This window comes from Lacerta agilis, chromosome 2 (genome assembly GCF_009819535.1).
Source record: "Lacerta agilis isolate rLacAgi1 chromosome 2, rLacAgi1.pri, whole genome shotgun sequence".
Classification (NCBI taxonomy): domain Eukaryota; kingdom Metazoa; phylum Chordata; class Lepidosauria; order Squamata; family Lacertidae; genus Lacerta; species Lacerta agilis.
The window spans coordinates 119,795,476-119,816,004 of NC_046313.1; the positions used below are offsets into that span (position 1 = coordinate 119,795,476).

At 46.8% G+C, this 20,529-nt stretch overlaps 1 protein-coding gene across 1 annotated transcript in view; it reads right to left on the reverse strand.

The window, feature by feature from the left end:
• Nucleotides 1–15,076, reverse strand: part of LOC117042607 (oocyte zinc finger protein XlCOF6-like) — a 19,503-nt gene extending 4,427 nt beyond the window's left edge. Inside the window, 5 exon segments of the mRNA XM_033142145.1 lie at nucleotides 7,298–7,429; nucleotides 8,474–8,836; nucleotides 8,839–9,936; nucleotides 9,939–10,185; nucleotides 14,882–15,076. Coding sequence (XP_032998036.1) covers nucleotides 7,398–7,429; nucleotides 8,474–8,836; nucleotides 8,839–9,936; nucleotides 9,939–10,185; nucleotides 14,882–15,076 — 1,935 coding nt within the window. The 3' untranslated portion in view covers nucleotides 7,298–7,397.
• Nucleotides 15,077–20,529: the final 5,453 nt, after the last annotated feature.

The following is a 20,529-nucleotide window of genomic DNA, read 5'->3' on the forward strand; positions in this document are numbered from 1 at the left end:
AGAAACAAGGCTTTCAGTCAGAGAAATCCAAGTTGGGAACGGAGCTAATAGAACCAAGTATTAAAAACCTTTCCAGAATGTACAATTTGTTGCTAGAGTGGCATACGAAAGATGAAATGGTTAAATCGGTTATGATTGATTGGGCAAAAGATGTTGGACATAACAGAATGTTGGAAGATTGGGAGAGATTGTGGAAGGAGGGTACTAAATTTGCTGCATGTAATGTGTTAAAGGAAAACATGATGAAAATGATTTATAGATGGTATTAAACTCCAGTTAAGTTAGCTAAGATGTATCATGGTTTGTGTAATAAATGCTGGAAGTGTAAGCAAGTGGAAGGTACCTTCTTTCATATATGGTGGACGTGCCCAAAGGCAAAGGACTTATGGGAGAGTCATAGAATCATAAAGTTGGAAGAGACCACAAGGGCCATCTAGTCCAACCCCCTGCCAAGCAGGAAACACCTTCAAAGCATTCCTGACAGATGGCTGTCAAGCCTCCGCTTAAAGACCTCCAAAGAAAGAGACTCCACCACACTCTTTGGTAGCAAATTCCACTGCCGAACAGCTCTCACTGTCAGGAAGTTCTTCCTAATGTTTTGGTGGAATCTTCTTCTTATAGTTTGAATCCATTGCCCCGTGTCCGCTTCTCTGAAGGAGCAGAAAACAATCTTTCACCCTTCTCTGTATGACATCCTTTGATATATTTGAACATGGCTATCATATCACCCCTTAACCTTCTCTTCTCCTGGCCACTTATTGGGCTTAAAATAATGGAAGCCTCACGTAGAGACCAGGGTGCCAAGAGGGGTGTTTGTAGGAAATCGATTAAATCATTTGCAGGTGGGCTGGCCATGTCCTGTTGGGTAATAGGCCCGCCCTTGTATGAGGTCCTCGGCTTCCCCCCCCCCCCCCCGGCCTATCTGCTTTTTGCAACCATCAGGCCTAGCATCAGTATGGGCGGCACCTATCCTGGAGCATAGTGGTGTACAGATCAAGCTGGTAAATACCCTTGTAATGTAGATATGCCATTTTCTTGTAAGGTTTTTTAATTTTAAAATCTTTGCAATGAAATGAGCGGATCTAAAATTGATAACCATACACCTCATAAAAGACCATGAGGTGTCCACATTTGGGCCACATTTCATCTTCGAACTCTATATGTTTATTAACCAGCTGCACAGTGCCTTTGGCCTCATGACGTCCGTACTGACCATTTTTGGAGACCCATATATAAATCTTGTGGTCAGTTGAAGGAGTGCTCACCCATTTGCCAAGCAAAGTTGCCGGAGGGAGGGAGGGAGGAAGATGGGGAGGACCATGCCAGGATCGCCTGCCCCACTGACTTCCGGAGGCTGCTGTCTTGTGTCTAGGACTCTGGCAATGGGACAGCACCTTCCCCTGGATGAGAGGATAGAGGGTTAAACCAGGGCTGGCCAAATGGCACTCAGCTCAGTCCCCTCTGTGGTGTTTCAGCTTAAAAACCACAGACAAGGAAGTTGAACCAGCAAACGACCTGTATGAGAGAAGATGGGGAAGAGAGAGAAGCTTCCTCCCCCTCTCTCATACAGGTACCTGAGGGCTAAACCAGGGCTGGCCAAATGAGACTCACCTCAGTCCCCTCCTTGCCCCTCTCTGCATCTGCTGCCTGACTCTCCCTCACGGTGGAGCAGGCCCTGAGAACAGCCTTCTCTCTGCCCCCAAAATACAGGAAACAGGACAAAGAAGGCCTTGGAGTGTCACTGTGGAACATAACAACAACAAGAACAACAACAACAACAGGTTTGATGTCACTTTGGGCTCCATTGGGCAAGAGAAAGAGACTAATAGATTGATTAATTGATTGGTTAAATAAATAAATAAAAAAAATAACAATTGTAGTAATAATTACACAGGCTGGGGGGGGGGAGGGAACCCACCTATTTCCATAACAATCTTCCCAATTCCTTAAATCCCACAGATTTAAGAGATCTGATATAGTGGCAATAATGGTGGAATGGAGAGAAGGAGTTGGGCGCAGGTATCTCTCGGCAGGAACCTTTTCGATGCTTCTCCACAGAAACACAGGCATGTGGGTGAGACTGTAGTTGCCTCCAAGGGCGGAAATAATAAAGTGGGCTCCCTCCCCTCTTTCCCCCCCAATGGTTGGACTCGGTATAACCCCCCTCCAGCCCCAGCGCCCCATGCAGCAGCTGATCTGGGACTTCTGGCAGGGCAAGGACTGGGATTCAGATAATGGGTGAATCGGGCCTCCTGTTCAGGGGTCTCTCCCTGGTCGACTTGAAGTCATGGCAGATTCCTGGGCAGGAGGGAGAAGTCAAGGTAGGCAGCCCCCAAGTCTCTCCCTCTTTCTCCAAGATGGCTTCAATCCCTCCCCCAGGGATGCTTCCCTCCCTCCCTCCGCCCCCCACCTTCCTCTGCCCTCCTCCCTCCACCCCTGAGTCTCCCCTTTGCCCCCCTGGGCGGCTCACCCTTCTTGCCAAATCTCTCCCCATGGCGCCCCCTCTCCCTCCGGAGGGGCCTCCCCAGATGAGCAGGGAGGGGGGAGAGGAGGGAGACGGGGGGGTCCCAATCCAGCCCCTCTCGCCCCCTTTAACCCTTCCATGGCCTCCCTCTCTCCCTTTCCACACACAAAGGGGACCCACCAAGGCCCAACGCGGCGCCCCAGGGATTCCTGCCAGGGGGGAGCCGGGACTGGCAGAGGGGCGCGGAACTGGGGCCTGGGTTCAAGTCTCAGCCCGTTTCATTCCCGCAAAGGCGCCCAAGGGGGGGCAGGGCAGCCGAGCACCTCTTGACTCTCCAGCGGAAGGGGCTCTGCAAAGTCCCCCCCCCCCGCTCGCTCTTCCATTCCTCTGGGGGGGGAGGGGCTCCTTCATCCCAGCAGCGCCTGAATCAGCCCCTCCCCCCTCGACTGACCCACAGAAAGAAGGGGGAGGGGGAACACTCCCCTACTTTCCTCTCATTCCCCCCCCCCATCGCCCCAAATCCTGCCCTCCCTTCCCAGCTGCCCTGTATGGAGATTCAGGGGGAAGAAAAGCGCATCCTTCTCTCTCCCCCCCCCCCCCCCCAATATATAGATATATTTTGTACCTTTTTGTTCTCCTCCTCCTCCTCCACCTCCTCTGCAGTCCTGCTCCTTTTCCGGGAATGTGGATGGAGGCCCCTCCCCCCCAATCCCCCTTCCTGCCTCTCTAGGAAGCGGAGCTCACTGACCCAGGGGGAGAAATGAGTGACGCCCCCCCCCAACCTCCCAAAAAGTCCTTTGGGCCACGAAGGTTACCTTCCCCCCTTCCCCTCTTTCAATCCTTTGCTGGTGTTACAGGGATTTTGAGAAGGACTGGGGAGGGGGGTTGCCCCTCCATTCACACACACACGTGTCTCCTCCAAGCACCCCATAACCTCGTTCTGTCCAGGGAGGAAATGGCTCCCAAGGGGGCAGCCCAGATCCCTGGAAGCGGGAGCCCCATCTCTGGCACCCTGACACCCGAGGGCCACATCAAGGCCAAAGGGGGTGAGAAACAGGGCCATGGGTGGGTGTGAGGTGGGGGTCGAGGGAAGGGTGGGGGCAAGCCCGGATGCCCAGGGGGCTGCAGCACCCAGACCCTCCCCATGGGTGACGCAGGCATGACGTCATTGCAGGGGTGCTGCTGGTATCTCTGAAAAAGTCTTCTGTATCTGAAGGCACACAAAAGCTTAGACCAAGAAGAACAAACTTACTTGGTCCCTAAGGTGCTACTGGACATGTTTTTATATTTCTATATATACCGTATATATTTCGACTGCATCAAAGCAACACGGCTACCTACCTGGATTTGTAAAACTGATTAAAGTGGGAGCCATCCTGCAGGGTCTCCATCCTCATTTTCGGAAGAGAAGAGGCCTGGAGAGGAGGAGGAAGAGGGGCCACTGAATTGGGAGGTTTGGGGAGTTAAGTTTTGTATTATGAAGTAAAAAGTTTTGTATTAAGAAGTAAAATTTTGTTATTTTGATGTTAAATGATATAAGACTTTAGAGATGGAAATTATGAATTTAAGTGAGGGAATTGTTAAGACAGATAGAAAGTTACTAAAGTAAATTAGAATTGAAAGCAGAGGAGAGAACGGGGGAAGTCCCCCTAATTAGATTGAAATAAGATTACAATTAAACTAATGAAGTATTGGTGTGTTCTGGTGTAGGTGTTAGGTATGTATGTAGGTATGTATTTTCTTTCTTTTATTTTTGTTTTTCTTTTGTGTTGTATTTGTTGTTTTTTATGATGTGTTGTATCTGTTTATGTTTGTTGTGGAAAACCAATAAACTTTTGTTAAAAAAAAAAGAATATAGCAAAAACCTATAAATACTTCCTAAGGGGACACTAAATATTACAATATTTATTCAAATAAATTTTAAATTTCTCCCAGTCTTCCTCGACCGTCTCTTCTCCCAGATTGCGGAGTCTTCCAGTCAGTTTGGCAAATTCCATAAAGTCCATCATCTTCATTTGCCATTCATTTATTGTTGGTAATTCTTGGCTCTTCCAGTTCTCAGAAAGTAGTAGCATCACAGCCTTTGTGGCATACAAAAAGAATGATAAGTCTCTCTTGGGTATTTCTTCTCCAACTATTCTCAATAAAAAGGCTTCTGGTTTCTGAATAAAAGTGTCTTTCAGCACTTTTTTCATCTCATTATAAATCTTTCCCCAGAAGTCCTTTCTCCTGGGGCACGTCCACCACATGTGGTAGAAGGTCCCTTCTCTTTCTTTGCATTTCCAATATTTGTTATCAATGTACAATACATTTTTGCAAGTTTTACATCACCTTCATTATATTTTCTCTTAAAGGGGTACATGCAGTAAACGTTCGCCCAGTCTGTCACTACTGATTTCACTTGTTCATCCTTCGTATGCCATTCCAACAATTGATTATACATTTTGGAAAGGTTTTTTTTATCTTTGTACCCAACAATTCTGTTTCCAATTCGGATTTTTCTAATTGGAAACCAAAGTTTTTATTATCAATTTTAAACACTTCATTGATTTCATGATATTGCAACCAACCACTTACCTGGTGAATTGTCTTTAAGTTGTTCATACAACTTCAATATAAATTTATTATCAACTTCCATTAAAAGATCACTATATTTCAACCACTTAGTTTCCATATTTAGCCTTTTATGGGCTTTGGCCTCTAAAAGTGAAATTCACCTAGGTGTTTTAATTTCTAATAGATCTTTGTATCTCATCCAAGATTACACGAGTTTTTAAAAGTTCCCACAACACATTTCTGTGTCATCAAAACATCAGAGATCCCTGTTCAGGAGCAGGGCGGGTATCTCTCAGATGTGGAGGCTTCACGCTGAGATCCCCGCCTCCACTCCTGCTTGCACGCAAGTAGGAGCAGGAGCAGGCAGCTCTTCTGAGGAGCACCTGGCTGCCTTCAAGTGGTGCAGGGGCTCTCAGATGCACCTTCCCCAACCCCAGCAACTATTCAGCCTGGCTGCCTTCAGGGGGTTGCAGGGGATCTGATGCAGAGGTGGGGGCTCCCTTAAATTTCTCCGTTGAGGGGAGCGCAGCCTCAAAACCTGCAATGCAAAGTGTGATGGAGCCTGCACCTCCCCAGCTCAGCAGCCACGATCCAGCTCCGGTTCCCATGCAAGCAGCAACGCAGCCTAGCAGAGTAGCCCAATCCCATTCCTCCATGCCTGCAAGCAAGAGCATGGTGGGGTGGGGTGGGGGCGACATCCCTTGGCTGCCTGCGTACCGCCCAGCACGCCTTCCCTGAAAAGGAAAACGGAAGTATGGCACTCAGAACGGAAGTTATACTCAAAACAGGGCACGCTCAGCTTCCAAAGAAAGTTGCAAAACCAGAACACTCATTTCTGGTTTTGAAGTGTTCAGATTCCAAGTAGTTTGAGAACTAAGCTGTTCAAAAACTGAGGTATTTATTTTTCCCAATGTGAACTGTATTTATTTCCCCCGCAGTGGTGATTTTCTTGAGTCAAAATGAGAACACCCCCTAAACGAAAAAGCTCTGATTACAGGTGGGTAGCCGTGTTGGTCTGCCATAGTCAAAACAAAATCGAAAATTCTTTCTAGTAGCACCTTAGAGACCAACTGAGTTTGTTCCTGGTATGAGCTTTCGTGTGCATGCACACGAAAGCTCATACCAGGAACAAACTCAGTTGGTCTCTAAGGTGCTACTAGAAAGAATTTTCGATTTTGTTTTGAAAAAGCTCTGAGTTATACCATAACATTACATATCAATGGGGAAATGATTTCATGAAGAATGTGATGCAATAACTTTTATGAATTATTATTCATTCATTAGTCATAAAGAAGAAAAGTGAAACAACCAGAAAAATAATAGATACACACTTTAAATTGCTGCGTTGGCACTTTGCGATAAATAAGTGGGTTTTGCGTTGCAGTTTGGGTCCTCGGTCTCTACAAGGTTCGCCATCACTGCCCTCGGATCATGTCCAGTTGCCAAGGAGGAGGGGGGCTTTCCACCCTCAGGGCCCAGAGTGGCTCCTGCTGGTGGATTTGGTGGAAGTTGATGTAACGGACCAACCCTGTGCCTGGGTGTGAGCAGGTGCCCGGCACTCGAAGAGTTAACACCCACTCTAGATGACTGGCAGCACAATCGCAGAGGCGGGTCTTTTCCACCTTTTAAAAGGGGAGAATTGCAGTTGGGGCGGTTGTTGTGGGTTGTGGGTCAGGGAGTGAGGATGAGAGGAGAGAGGGTTGGAGGTTAGGCTAAGGTAAGGAAAGGAAAACTTTTAATCCTGTTTAAAGTTGTATCCAAGCTTATGTACTAATTGAAGAACATTGTAACCGCATTCTACCTTAACTTCCAAGATATATATATAAGTTACCTCAATAAACATATTTTTGTTGTTCAACGTTCGTGGACTCTGGCAGTGGCGTCAGTACCTCTAGAGGTGTGGTTGAGGGGAAAAGCACTAGAGGTTTCCTGAGAGAAAGGGGATGGGTGGCTTATTTTCCTAACACACAGAGGACTGGGCAGGGAAGCCAAAGGTGCCACGCAGTTGCCAGAAAGGAATGGGCAAGCTGCAGCAGTTTGGGAACCTAGGGCGGGAGAATCCCAAGGTGGCAGGAGTTTCACTTTAAGAACGTGGAGAACTGAGGTACCCCTAGGAGATCTCTCATAATATCATTTTGGGGATTCATTTTAGTCGTCGGTGAACCCTAGGGAGAGACACAGTCAGGGGAAACTTTTTACACGTTGTGAGGACTCTTGGTGGGAGACTAAAGGGCACGTCAACGTTACAGTTGACCCTTAGCCCTCTTGGTTGGGGACCTGCCCGGACCTCCTTCCACACATTATACTCATTCAATCAATGGAATTTATTCGACCTTCAGTCAGAAAACAAATATTATCCATACAAAAATTAAAACGTCTAAAACATCCGGAGAAGCGTGACACTTAGACCTGCAACGAAAAGTAGATTATACATTTAGACCCGTATCAACACAGTCAATTTTAGCCTTACGGCGCTTAAAGGCCAGAAGAAGAAATTTGGCCACCACGAAGGCTGTTGTTCCAGTAAACTTGTTCAGCAAAACATGTTTTTCTCTGTCTACTGAGCTAAGTTGACATACGAGTGGAGCTACAAGTTTTTGTCTAAGATCTGCATAAAATGGACAGATCATTATACTCATCCATACCGTTTCTCCCGTGTCCTTTTGGGGACAGCGTTCTACACACACTGGCGTCCCGGTCCGTCCCCCCACCCCCGATCATTGCTTTCAGATGCTCCGTAAGGGGCCCTTCTTCCCTGTGCCCCCTTCCCTCCTCATGAAAGACGTGCAGCTGGGAACAGAGCCTTTCCTCGTTATGCCACTAAATACCCCTTTTATTTCTCCTGCCACCAAATATATCTGTACACAAAATATCTATAATCAAAAGGTGAGGGTTTGAAAATTACCTTGGAATTGAAAGTAGGTGCTTTCAGTCTTTCTGTGTCTTCATGGTTCCATTATTGCAATTATAACAGCAACACCCCCAGTCTCAGCTCCCTCCACGAAACACCAAAACCAGCTCACTCTCAGTCCATCCTCATTCAGAAGCAGCACTCCAGTCTCACACACTCCCCTTCTCTATCTAACAGTACACCAAATATTATATTATGCTTACTATTATGAAATGTTACCTTCGTTACTTAAATACATGTCTAGACAATGTTACCTACAAACAACGAAAGCTCACATAGGATGCATGCATTTAAGATTGATTTCCTGTTATTGATGTGAAGGAAAGTGTCAACTCAGAGAGAAACAGGTTTTACACTCCAAAAAGTGTTCCAAAATAACCAAGGCAGATTCCACCCTCCTTCTATTTAAACCTTTTCTCTACTTTGAGATAATTGATGGCCTGTAGAGTATCCACTCTTACAGCTCTTACCCCTCAGAGGCTTTTCATGGTTTGTAAGACTTCCACTACAACTAAACCTCTGTCCACTTCCCTAGCACTTACAAGGTTTCTCTCTGGTGTGAGTCTGTTGATGTCTTCTAAGCTGTCCACTCTGACTGAAGCTCTTTCCACACTCCATGCATTTAAATGGTTTCTCCCCTGTGTGAGTCCGTTGATGAATTCTAAGGAATCCACTCCGACTGAAGCTTTTCCCACACTCCATGCATTTAAATGGTTTCTCCCCTGTGTGAGTCCGTTGATGAATTCTAAGGTCTCCACTCTTAGTGAAGCTCTTTCCACACTCCATACATTGAAAGGGTTTCTCCCCTGTGTGAGTCCGTTGATGAATTCTAAAGTCTCCACTCTGACTGTAGCTCTTTCCACACTCCATACATTTAAATGGTTTCTCCCCTGTGTGAATCCGTGATGAATTCTAAGGTTTCCACTGTTAGTGAAGCTATTTCCACACTCCATACATTTAAATGGTTTCTCCCCTATGTGAGTCCATTGATGTTCTCTAAGGTGTCCACTATCAGTGAAGCTCGTTCCACACTCCATGCATTTAAATGGTTTCTCCCCTGTGTGAGTCCGTTGATGTTTTCTAAGGTGTCCACTTATAGTGAAGCTCTTTCCACACTCCAAACATTTAAATGGTTTCTCCCCTGTGTGAGTCCGTTGATGAATTCTAAGGTCTCCACTCTTAGTGAAGCTCTTTCCACACTCCATACATTTAAATGGTTTCTCCCCTGTGTGAGTCCGTTGATGAATTCTAAGGTCTCCACTGTTAGTGAAGCTCTTTCCACACTCCATACATTTAAATGGTTTCTCCCCTGTGTGAGTCCGTTGATGAATTCTAAGGTTTCCACTCCAACTGTAGCTCTTTCCACACTCCATGCATTTAAATGGTTTCTCCCCGGTGTGAGTCAGTTCATGAATTCTAAGGTCTCCACTCCAATTATAGCTCTTTCCACACTCCATACATTGAAATGGTTTCTCCCCTGTGTGAGTCAATTGATGAATTCTAAGGTTTCCACTCCAACTGTAGCTCTTTCCACACTCCATACATTTAAATGGTTTCTCCCCTGTGTGAGTCCGTTGATGAATTCTAAGGTTTCCACTCCAACTGTAGCTCTTTCCACACTCCATGCATTTAAATGGTTTCTCCCCTGTGTGAGTCCGTTCATGAATTCTAAGGCTTCCACTCCAACTGTAGCTCTTTCCACACTCCATACATTGAAATGGTTTCTCCCTTGTGTGAGTCCGTTGATGATTTCTAAGTTGTCCACTCCATCTGTAGCTCTTTCCACACTCCATACATTTAAATGGTTTCTCCCCTGTGTGAATCCGTTGATGAATTCTAAGGTTTCCACTTTTAGTGAAGCTATTTCCACACTCCATACATTTAAATGGTTTCTCCCCGGTGTGAGTCCGTTGATGAATTCTAAGGTATCCACTCTGACTGTAGCTCTTTCCACACTCCATGCATTTAAATGGTTTCTCCCCTGTGTGAGTCCGTTGATGTTTTCTAAGTCTCCACTTCTGGTGAAGCTCTTTCCACATTCCATGCATTTAAATGGTTTCTCCCCTGTGTGAGTCCGTTGATGAATTCTAAGGCTTCCACTGTTAGTGAAGCTCTTTCCACACTCCATGCATTTAAATGGTTTCTCCCCTGTGTGAGTCCGTTGATGTCTTCTAAGATTTCCACTCTCACTGAAGCTCTTTCCACACTCCACACATTGAAAGGGTTTCTCCCCTGTGTGAGTCCGTTGATGAATTCTAAGGTTTCCACTCTGAGTGTAGCTCTTTCCACATTCCATGCATTTAAATGGTTTCTCCCCCGTGTGAGTCCGTTGATGGATTCTAAGTTTTCCACTATTGATGAAGCTCTTTCCACACACCATACAGTTAAATGGTTTCTCCCTTGTGTGAGTCCGTTGATGTATTCTAACTTTTCCAAGCTCAGAGAAGCTGTCAGGGAAGCATTTTCCACACTCCATACTTTCAAACTGTTTATCCTCTCTCTTTTCACACTCATGTATTTAAATGGTTTATTCGTTCTTCCCATTAGACATGGCCCACCAGAAGGAATCCTATTTGTTTTCTAGGAGGAGAAGAAAGGAATATTACATCAATCAGCATCTCCTCCTATTTTAACATCGCATACATTCACTCCTGTCCTCCATATGTTTGAATTTTTTAGGAAAGGCACTTGAAATAATGTTGAATAATGGGGAGGACCATGCCGGGATCACCTGCCCCACTGATTTCCCGAGGCTGCTGTCTTGTGTCTAAGACACTGGCAATGGAACAGCACCTTCCACTGGATGACAGGATGGAGGGTTAAATCAGGGCTGGCCAAATGGCTCTCAGATCAGTCCCCTCCTTGCTCCTCTCTGCATCTGCTGCCTCAGTCTCCCTCACGGTGGAGCAGGCCCTGAGAACAGCCTTCTCTCTGCCCCCAAAATATAGGAAACATGACAAGAAGGCCCTGGAGTGCCACCGTGGAACATAACACCAACAGGAATAAGAATAAGAACAAGAACAAAAATAGGTTGTAGGTCACTTTGGGCTGCCCTGGGCAAGAGAAAGAGACTAATAGATTGAATAGACTAATAAAATAACAATTGTAGTAATAATTATGCAGGCTGGGGTGGGGAGGCAACCATTACAATCTTCCCAATCCCTTAAATCACACCGATCACTGCCAGATGTTAGAATTTATTTCGAAGCTGCAGCCTTTTGCTGGCTAAAGGATTGGTTCAAGTTAGAAAATTCTGATGTTTTGGACTTGGAAGGACACAACAATGTATTTGGTTGGCATGCTTTTCTTTGGTATGATAAAGTTAAGGCTCACAAAGCTTTTAAATCTCACATTATTAGGAATGCACTGTATCAGGTGTGGATCCAGAATAAAGACTTGCTAGAGAGAAAAACTCCCAGATGGATATCACCAGTTGAGGCTAAGGCCTATAAGAGACCTAACATGCCTGCAAATTGGCCGAAATATGCTGATATATCTAGAACAAGAGCTCAGGAATTTAAATTGATAAGTTATGAACAATTGAAAGAGAAAGTATCTGACTGGTTGCAATATTACCAGATAAATGAAGTTTTAAAGTTGGATAAGAAACAAGGCTTTCAGTCAGAGAAATCCAAGTTGGAAATGGAGCTAATAGAACCAAATGTTAAAAACCTTTCCAGAATGTACAATTTGTTGCTAGAGTGGCATACGAAAGATGAAATGGTTAAATCGGTTATGATTGATTGGGCAAAAGATGTTGGACATAACATAATGTTGGAAGATTGGGAGAGATTGTGGAAGGAGGGTACTAAGTTTACTGCATGTAATGTGTTAAGGAAAACATGATGAAAATGATTTATAGATGGTATTTAACTCCAGTTAAGTTAGCTAGGATGTATCATGGTTTGTGTAATAAATGCTGGAAGTGTAAGCAAGTGGAAGGTACCTTCTTTCATATGTGGTGGACGTGCCCAAAGGTAAAGGACTTATGGGAGAATCACAGAATCATAAACTTGGAAGAGACCACAAAGGGCCATCTAGTCCAACCCGCTGCCAAGCAGGAAACACCATCAAAGCATTCCTGGCAGATGGCTGTCAAGCCTCCGCTTAAAGACCTCCAAAGAAGGAGACTCCACCACACTCCTTGGCAGCAAATTCCACTGTCGAACAGCTCTTACTGTCAGGAAGTTCTTCCTAATGTTTAGGTGGAATCTTCTTTCTTGTAGTTTGAATCCATTGCCCCGTGTCCGCTTCTCTGGAGCAGCAGAAAGCAACCTTTCACCCTCCTCTAGATGACAACCTTTTATATATTTGAACATGGCTATCATATCACCCCTAACCTTCTCTTCTCCAGGCTACGTATTGGGCTTAAAATAATGGAAGCCTCACGTAGAGACCAGGGTGCCAAGAGGGGTGTTTGTAGGAAATCGATTAAATCATTTGCAGGCGGGCTGGCAATGTCCTGTTGGGTAATAGGTCCGCCCTTGTATGAGGTCCTCGGCTCCCCCCCCCCCCCGTCTATCTGCTTTTTGCAACGATCAAGCCTAGCATCAGTATGGGCCGCACCTATCCTGGAGCATAGTAGTGTACAGATCAAGTTGGTAAATACCCTTGTAGATATGCCATTTTCTTGTAATGTTTTTTAATTTTAAAATCTTTGCAATGAAATGAGCGGATCTAAATTGATAACCATACACCTCACAAAAGACCATGAGGTGTCCACATTTGGGCCACATTTCATCCCCTTCGACCTCTATATGTTTATTAACCAGCTGCACAGTGCCTTTGGCCTCATGACGTCCGTACTGACCATTTTTGGAGACCCATATATAAATCTTGTTGGTCAGTTGAAGGAGGGCTCTGCCCTTTGCCAAGCTGGAGGGAGGAAGATGGGGAGGACCATGCCGGGATCGCCTGCCCCACTGACTTCCGGAGGCTGCTGTCTTGTGTCTAGGACTCTGGCAATGGGACAGCACCTTCCACTGGATGAGAGGACAGAGGGCTAAACCAGGGCTGGCCAAATGGCGCTCAGCTCAGTCCCCCTCCTTGCCCCTCTCTGCATCCGCTGCCTCAGTCTCCCTCACGGTGGAGCAGGCCCTGAGAACAGCCTTCTCTCTGCCCCCGAAATATAGGAAACATGACAAAGAAGGCCTTGGAGTGTCACCGTGGAACATAACAACAAGAACAATAAAATAGGTTGTAAGCCACTTTGGGCTGCCCTGGGCAAGAGAAAGAGACTAATAGATTGATGATTGATTGGTTAAATAAATAAATAAATAAAACGATTGTAGTAATAATTACACAGGCTGGGGGGGGGGAGGGAATCCACCTATTTCCATAACAATCTTCCCAATCGCTTAAACTCCACAGATTCAAGAGATCTGATATAGTGGCATAATGGAAACCAGGTGGAATGGAGAGAAGGAGTTGGGCGCAGGTATCTCTGGGCAGGAACACTTTCAATGCTTCTCCACAAAAACACAGGCACGTGGGTGAGACTGTAGTTGCTAAGACAGAAGCCTCAAAGGGCGGAAATAATAAAGTGGGCTCCCTCCCTTTCCTCTTCCCCCCCCCCAATGCTTGGACTCCCTATAACCCCCTCCAGCCCCAGCATCCGATGCAGCAGCTGATCTGGGACTTCTGGCAGGGCAAGGACTGAGATCCAGATAATGGGTGGATCGGGCCTCCTGTTCAGGGGTCTCTCCCTGGTCGACTGGAAGTCAAGGCAGGCAGCCCCCAAGTCTCTCCCTCGTTCTCCAAGATGGCTTCCCTTTTCCCCCCAGGGATGCTTCCCTCCCTCCCTCCCTCCGCCCCCCAACTTCCCTCTGCCCTCCACCCCTGAGTCTCCCCTTTGCCCCCCTGGCAGGCTCACCCTTCTTGCCAAATCTCTCCAATGGATCCCCCCCCTCTCCCTCCGGAGGGGCCTCCCCAGGTGAGCAGGGAGGGGGGAGAGGAGGGAGACGGGGGGGGTCCCAATCCAGCCCCTCTCGCCCCCTTTAACCCTTCCATGGACTCCCTCTCTTCGATTCTCCGCACAAGGCACAACTCGGCGCCCCCAGGGATCCCTGCAGGGGGAACCCGGGACTCGGAACTGGAACCTGGGTTCAAGTTCCAGCCCTTCCACAGAAAGAAGGGGAGGGGGGGAGCACTCCCCTATTTCCTTTCATTCCCCCCCCATCGCCCCAAATCCTGCCCTCCCTTCCAGCTGCCCTGTATGCAGATTCAGGGGGAAGAAAAGCGCATCCTCCTCTCCCCCCCCCCCAATATATAGATATATTTTTGCACCTCTTTGTCCTCCTCCTCCTCCTCTGCAGTCCTGCTCCTCTTCCGGAATGTGGATGGAGGCCCCCTCCCCCTCCAACCCCCCCCTCCTGCCTCTCTAGGAAGCGGAGCTCACTGACCAGGGGGAGGAATGAGTGACGCCCCCCCCAACCTCCCAACCAGCTCCATTATCCTGTTTCTTTCCCGAGAAGGTCCCGAGTTCGATCCCCGGAGGCGGCAGGGAAAGAGACCCCCCCCCAACCTCCCAAAAAGTCCTTTGTGCCACGAAGGTTACCTTCCCCCCTTCCCCTCTTCCAATCCTTTGCTGGTGTTACAGGGATTTTGAGAAGGACTGGGGAGGGGGGGTTGCCCCTCCATTCACACACACACGTGTCTCCTCCGAGCACCACAGAACCATAGCTGTCAAATTTCGGATTGGAAAATAAGGGATCAGCAGCCTCACCTGTGACAGTCACCTGGCAGTGGTGGGCGGGGCCAGAAGCCAAAGTGGGCGGAGCAGCTAGAAGGCGGCGTCCGCGCTCCTCCCCCCCACCCAGCGCACTCCAACGGGCTCAAGAAAGCCCACGATCCGAGAACCGTGTTCAGAGCCAAAATATTATATATTTTATATATTCCGATGGGAAAAGATGCCGAGGCTCCACTGCTGATGAAGTGCGCCCTGGGCTTACCTGCTGCGCCATCTCCTCGCAGGGGATCCTGGCTCCTGCGCCGGGTTGCTGCTGCTTGATCTCCTCGGGACCCTGCCCCGGGAACAGCGCGCCTTCCCGGCCGCCCAGCACGGGCTTCAGCTGCGCGAAGACGGGTTCCTCGGGCCCCAGGCGGGCGCTGATGCTCAGCCGGGATCCCTGGAGCGGGAGCCCCATCTCTGGCACCCTGACACCCGAGGGCCAGATCAAGGCCAAAGGGGGTGAGAAACAGGGCCGAGGTGGGGGTCGAGGGAAGGGTGGGGGCAAGCCCGGATGCCCAGGGGGCTGCAGCAACCAGACCCTCCCCACGGGTGATGCAGGCATGACGTCATTGCAGGGGGGCTGTGGGTATCTTTGAAAAAGTCTTCTGTATCTGAAGGCACACAAAAGCTTATAAACAAGAACAAACTTAGTTGGTCCCTAAGGTGCTACTGGACATGTTTTTATATTTCTATATACCGTATATATTTCGACTGCATCAGAGCAACACGGCTACCTACCTGGATTTGTAAAACTGATTAAAGTGGAAGCCATCCTGCAGGGTCTCCATCCTCATTTTCGGAAGAGAAGAGGCCTGGAGAGGAGGAGGAGGAAGAGGGGCCACTGAATTGGGAGGTTTGGGGAGGGAGAGAAGAGGGTGCTTCTCCTCCCCTCCCATCTACAAATGGGGCAGATGGGGGGGCTGGGAGTGAGAGGAAGGTAGAGAAAGGAGGGCTCCCCTCCCCACTCCTTCTGGGGATCAGAAGAGTGGGAGAAGGGCTGATGGGGGGGGGACGGACTCCTCCCAATGTTTGCCTTGTAAAATCCTCTTTGAAGCTGCCTGAGAGGAGCCAGAGAAGAGGGCTCCCACCCCCCAAAAAAGCAGCCTTACTGGGACACTGAGCAGTCACCTGGGGACAACTATCCTCTCCCCACCACAGACACAGCCTCCCCAACACTCTTTTATAGCTGGACTCTGAGACTTCTGTCTTTTTGGGGGGGAATGGGGTTTGGCTTTGACAGCTCCCCAATTCCCTCCAGGTGAAACAACAATTCACTGGAGTCTATCCTTGCAGGTGCTGCATTGATCATAAAACGTGAGACCGCAGCCAAGCAATGAGGAAGCAAATCAGTGGCCAGAAGGCCTGATCATTTATTGGTTGCAACAAAACTCTTAATCTCCAAAGAGAGCAAAAGAGGAAATGCCCAGAACAAAGATTACAGGAGATTTTGTATTTTTTAAAAAATAATTTTTATTACTTTTGTAAGATTTTAAGAAAAAGATAACAAAAATTGATACATATATGAAAGAGGAAAAGAGAAAAACAAGAAAGGGAGAAAATAAACAAAGTTTTCTTACCATATGCATAACTTTTCCTTACATTATTGGGTGACTTCCCTCAGTCCCCCCCTCCATCTGAATTTCCTTTCCATAATATTCTCTAGCAGTTTGTATAAACTAACCTCTTCACCAATATACTTCTAAAACTATAATTAACCTATTTTCATAAGAATATAGCAAAACCTATCAATACTTCCTACGGGGACACTAAATATTACAATATTTATTCAAATAAATTTTAAATTTCTTCCAGTGTTCCTCCACCGTCTCTTCTCCCAGATTGCGGAGTCTTCCAGTCCGTTTGGCAAATTCCATAAAGTCCGTCATCTTCATTTGCCATTCGTCTATTGTTCGTAATTCTGGGCTCTTCCAGTTCTTAGAAAGTAGTAGCATCGCAGCTTTTGTGGCATACACAAAGAATGCTAAGTTCTCTTTTGGGTATTTCTTCTCCAACTATTCCCAATAAAAAGGCTTCTGGTTTCTGAATAAAAGTGTCTTTCACCACTTTTTTATCTCATTATAAATCTTTTCCCAGAAGTCCTTTCTCCTGGGGCACGCCCACCACATGTGGTAGAAGGTCCCTTCTCTTTCTTTGCATTTCCCATATATGTTATCATGTACGATACATTTTTGCAAGTTTTACATCATCTTCATTATATTTCAGATCCCCGCCTCCACTCCTGCTGCACGCAAGTAGGAAGCAGAGCAGGCAGCTCTTCTGAGGAGCACCTGGCTGCCTTCAAGTGGTGCAGGGGCTCTCAGATGCACCTTCCCCAACCCCAGCAACTATTCAGCCTGGCTGCCTTCAGGGGGTTTGCAAGGGAAACTGATGCAGAGGTGGGGGCTCCCTTAAATTTCTCCGTTGAGGGGAGCGCAGCCTCAAAACCTGCAATGCAAAGTGTGATGGAGCCTGCACCTCCCCAGGTCAGCAGCCACGATCCACCTCCGGTTCCTGTGCAAGGAGCAACGCAGCCAGCAGAGGTAGCCCAATCCACTCCTCCATGCCTGCAAGCAAGAGCATGGTGGGGTGGGGTGGGGGCGACATCCCTTGGCTGCCTGCGTACCGCCCAGCACGCCTATCCCCCCCCTGAAAGGAAAACGGAAGTATGGCACTCAGAACGGAAGTTATACTCAAAACAGGGCACGCTCAGCTTCCAAAGAATGTTGCAAACCAGAAACAATCCATTTCTGGTTTTGAAGTGTTCAGGTTCCAAGTAGTTGAGAACATAAGCTGTTCAAAAACTGAGGTATTTATTTTTCCCAATGTGAACTGTATTTATTTCCCCTGCAGTGGTGATTTTTCTTGAGTCAAAAGGAGAACACCCCCTAAACGAAAAAGCTCTGAGTTATACCGTAACATTACATATCAATGGGGAAATGATTTCATGAAGAATGTCATGCCCATAACTTTTATGAATTATTATTCATTCATTAGTCATAAAGAAGAAAAGTGAACAACCAGAAAAATAATAGATACACACTTTAAATTGCCTGCGTTGGCACTTTGCGATAAATAAGTGGGTTTTGCGTTGCAGTTTGGGTCCTCGGTCTCTACAAGGTTCGCCATCCACTGCCCTCGGATCATGTCCAGTTGCCAAGGAGGAGGGGGGCTTTCCACCCTCAGGGCCAGAGTGGCTCCTGCTGGTGAATTTGGTGGAAGTGATGTAACGGACCAACCCTGTGCCTGGGTGTGAGCAGGTGCCCGGCACTCGAAGAGTTAACACCCACTCTAGATGACTGGCAGCACAATCGCAGAGGCGGGTCTTTTCCACCTTTTAAAAGGGGAGAATGGCAGTTGGGGCGGTTGTTGGTGGGTGTGGGTCAGGGAGTGAGGGTGAGAGGGAGAGCGGGTTGGAGGTTAGGCTTAGGTTAGGAAAGGAAAACTTTTAATCCTGTTTAAAGTTGTATCCAAGCTTATGTACCTAATTGAAGAACATTGTAACCGCATTCTACCTTAACTTCCAAGATATATATATGTTACCTCAATAAACATATTTTTGTTGTTCAACGTTCGTGGACTCTGGCAGTGCGTCAGTACCTCTAGAGGTGTGGTTGAGGGGAAAAGCACTAGAGGTTTCTGAGAGAAAGGGGATGGGTGGCTTATTTTCCTAACACACAGAGGACTGGGCAGGGAAGCCAAAGGTGCCACGCAGTTGCCAGAAAGGAATGGGCAAGCTGCAGCAGTTGGGAACCCAGGGCGGGAGAATCCCAAGGTGGCAGGAGTTTCACTTTAAGAACGTGGAGAACTGAGGTACCCCTAGGACATCTCTCATAATATCATTTTGGGGATTCATTTTAGTCGTCGGTGAACCCTAGGGAGAGACACAGTCAGGGGAACTTTTTACACGTTGTGAGGGCTCTTGGTGGGAGACTAAAGGGCACGTCAACGTTACAGTTGACCCTTAGCCCTCTTGGTTGGGGACCTGCCCGGACCTCCTTCCACACATTATACTCATTCAATCAATGGAATTTATTCGACCTTCAGTCAGAAAACAAATATTATCCATACAAAAATTAAAAAGTCTAAAACATCCGGAGAAGCGTGACACTTAGACCTGCAACGAAAAGTAGATTATACATTTAGAACCCGTATCAATACAGTCAATTTTAGCCTTACGGCGCTTAAAGGCCAGAAGAAGAATTGGCCACCACGAAGGCTGTTGTTCCAGTAAACTTGTTCAGCAAAACAAAACATGTTTTTCTCTGTCTACTGAGCTAAGTTGACATACGAGTGGAGCTACAAGTTTTTGTCTAAGATCTGCATAAAATGGACAGATCATTATACTCATCCATACCGTTTCTCCCGTGTCCTTTTGGGGACAGCGTTCTACACACACTGGCGTCCCAGGTCCGTCCCCACACCCACGATCATTGCTTTCAGATGCTCCGTAAGGGGCCCTCTTCCCTGTGCCCCCTTCCCTCCTCATGAAAGACGTGCAGCTGGGAACAGAGCCTTTCCTCGTTATGGCCACTAAGTACCCCTTTTATTTCTCCTGCCACAAATATATCTGTACACAAAATATCTATAAATCAAAAGGTGAGGGTTTGAAAATAACCTTGGAATTGAAAGTAGGTGCTTTCAGTCTTTCTGTGTCTTCATGGTTCCATTATTGCAATTATAACAGCAACACCCCCAGTCTCATCTCCTCCATGAAACACCAAAACCAGCTCACTCTCGTCCATCCTCATTCAGAAGCAGCACTCCAGTCTCACACACTCCCCTTCTCTATCTAACAGTACACCAAATATATTATGCTTACTATTATGAAATGTTACCTTTATGAAATGTTACCAACACCATTACTGGTCCCAACAACATCAAACATACACTTCCAGGACTATTTAATTGCTCATCTTCCAACATTGTGTATGCAATCAAATGCCAACAGTGCCCTTCAGCTCTCTATATTGGACAAACAGGCCAAACCCTACGCCAAAGGATAAATGGACATAAATCTGATATCAGGAATCACAAGACAGAGAAACCAGTAGGAGAACACTTCAATCTCCCAGGACATTCTATAAAAGATCTCAAAGTAGCTGTCTTAATACAAAGAAATTTCAGAAATAGACTGGAAAGAGAAGTGGCTGAATTACAACTAATCACCAAACTTAAACCACGGAGAAACCTGGTCTGAACAAAGACATTGGATTCTTATCTCATTATACATAACAAAGCTATCTTTAGCCATCTCACCTCTTGCCTTTCCCTGCAAGACTAATTACAGCCCTTAAGAGTCGTCAACAGGTTTTCCACACCTATCAGCTGATCACCCATTCCCACCACCCTTCTGAGCAATACCCCTCCCCACTCCCCTCACTATATTTAAGGATCTGGTGACTTCTGTTTCAGTGTATCTGAAGAAGTGTGCATGCACACGAAAGCTCATACCAGGAACAAACTCAGTTGGCTCTAAGGTGCTACTAGAAAGAATTTCGAATTTGTTTGACTATGGCAGACCAACACGGCTACCCACCTGTAAATGTTACCTTCGTTACTTTAAATACATGTCTAGACAATGTTACCTACAAACAACGAAAGCTCACATAGGATGCATGCATTTAAGATTGATTTCCTGTTATTGATGTGAAGAAAGTGTCAACTCAGAGAGAAACAGGTTTTACACTCCAAAAAGTGTTCCAAAATAACCAAAGCAGATTCCACCCTCCTTCTATTTAAACCTTTTCTCTACTTTGAGATAATGATGGCCTGTAGAGTATCCACTCTACAGCTCTTATCGCTCAGAGGCTTTTCATGGTTGGTAAGACTTCCACTACAACTAAACCTCTGTCCACTTCCTAGCACTTA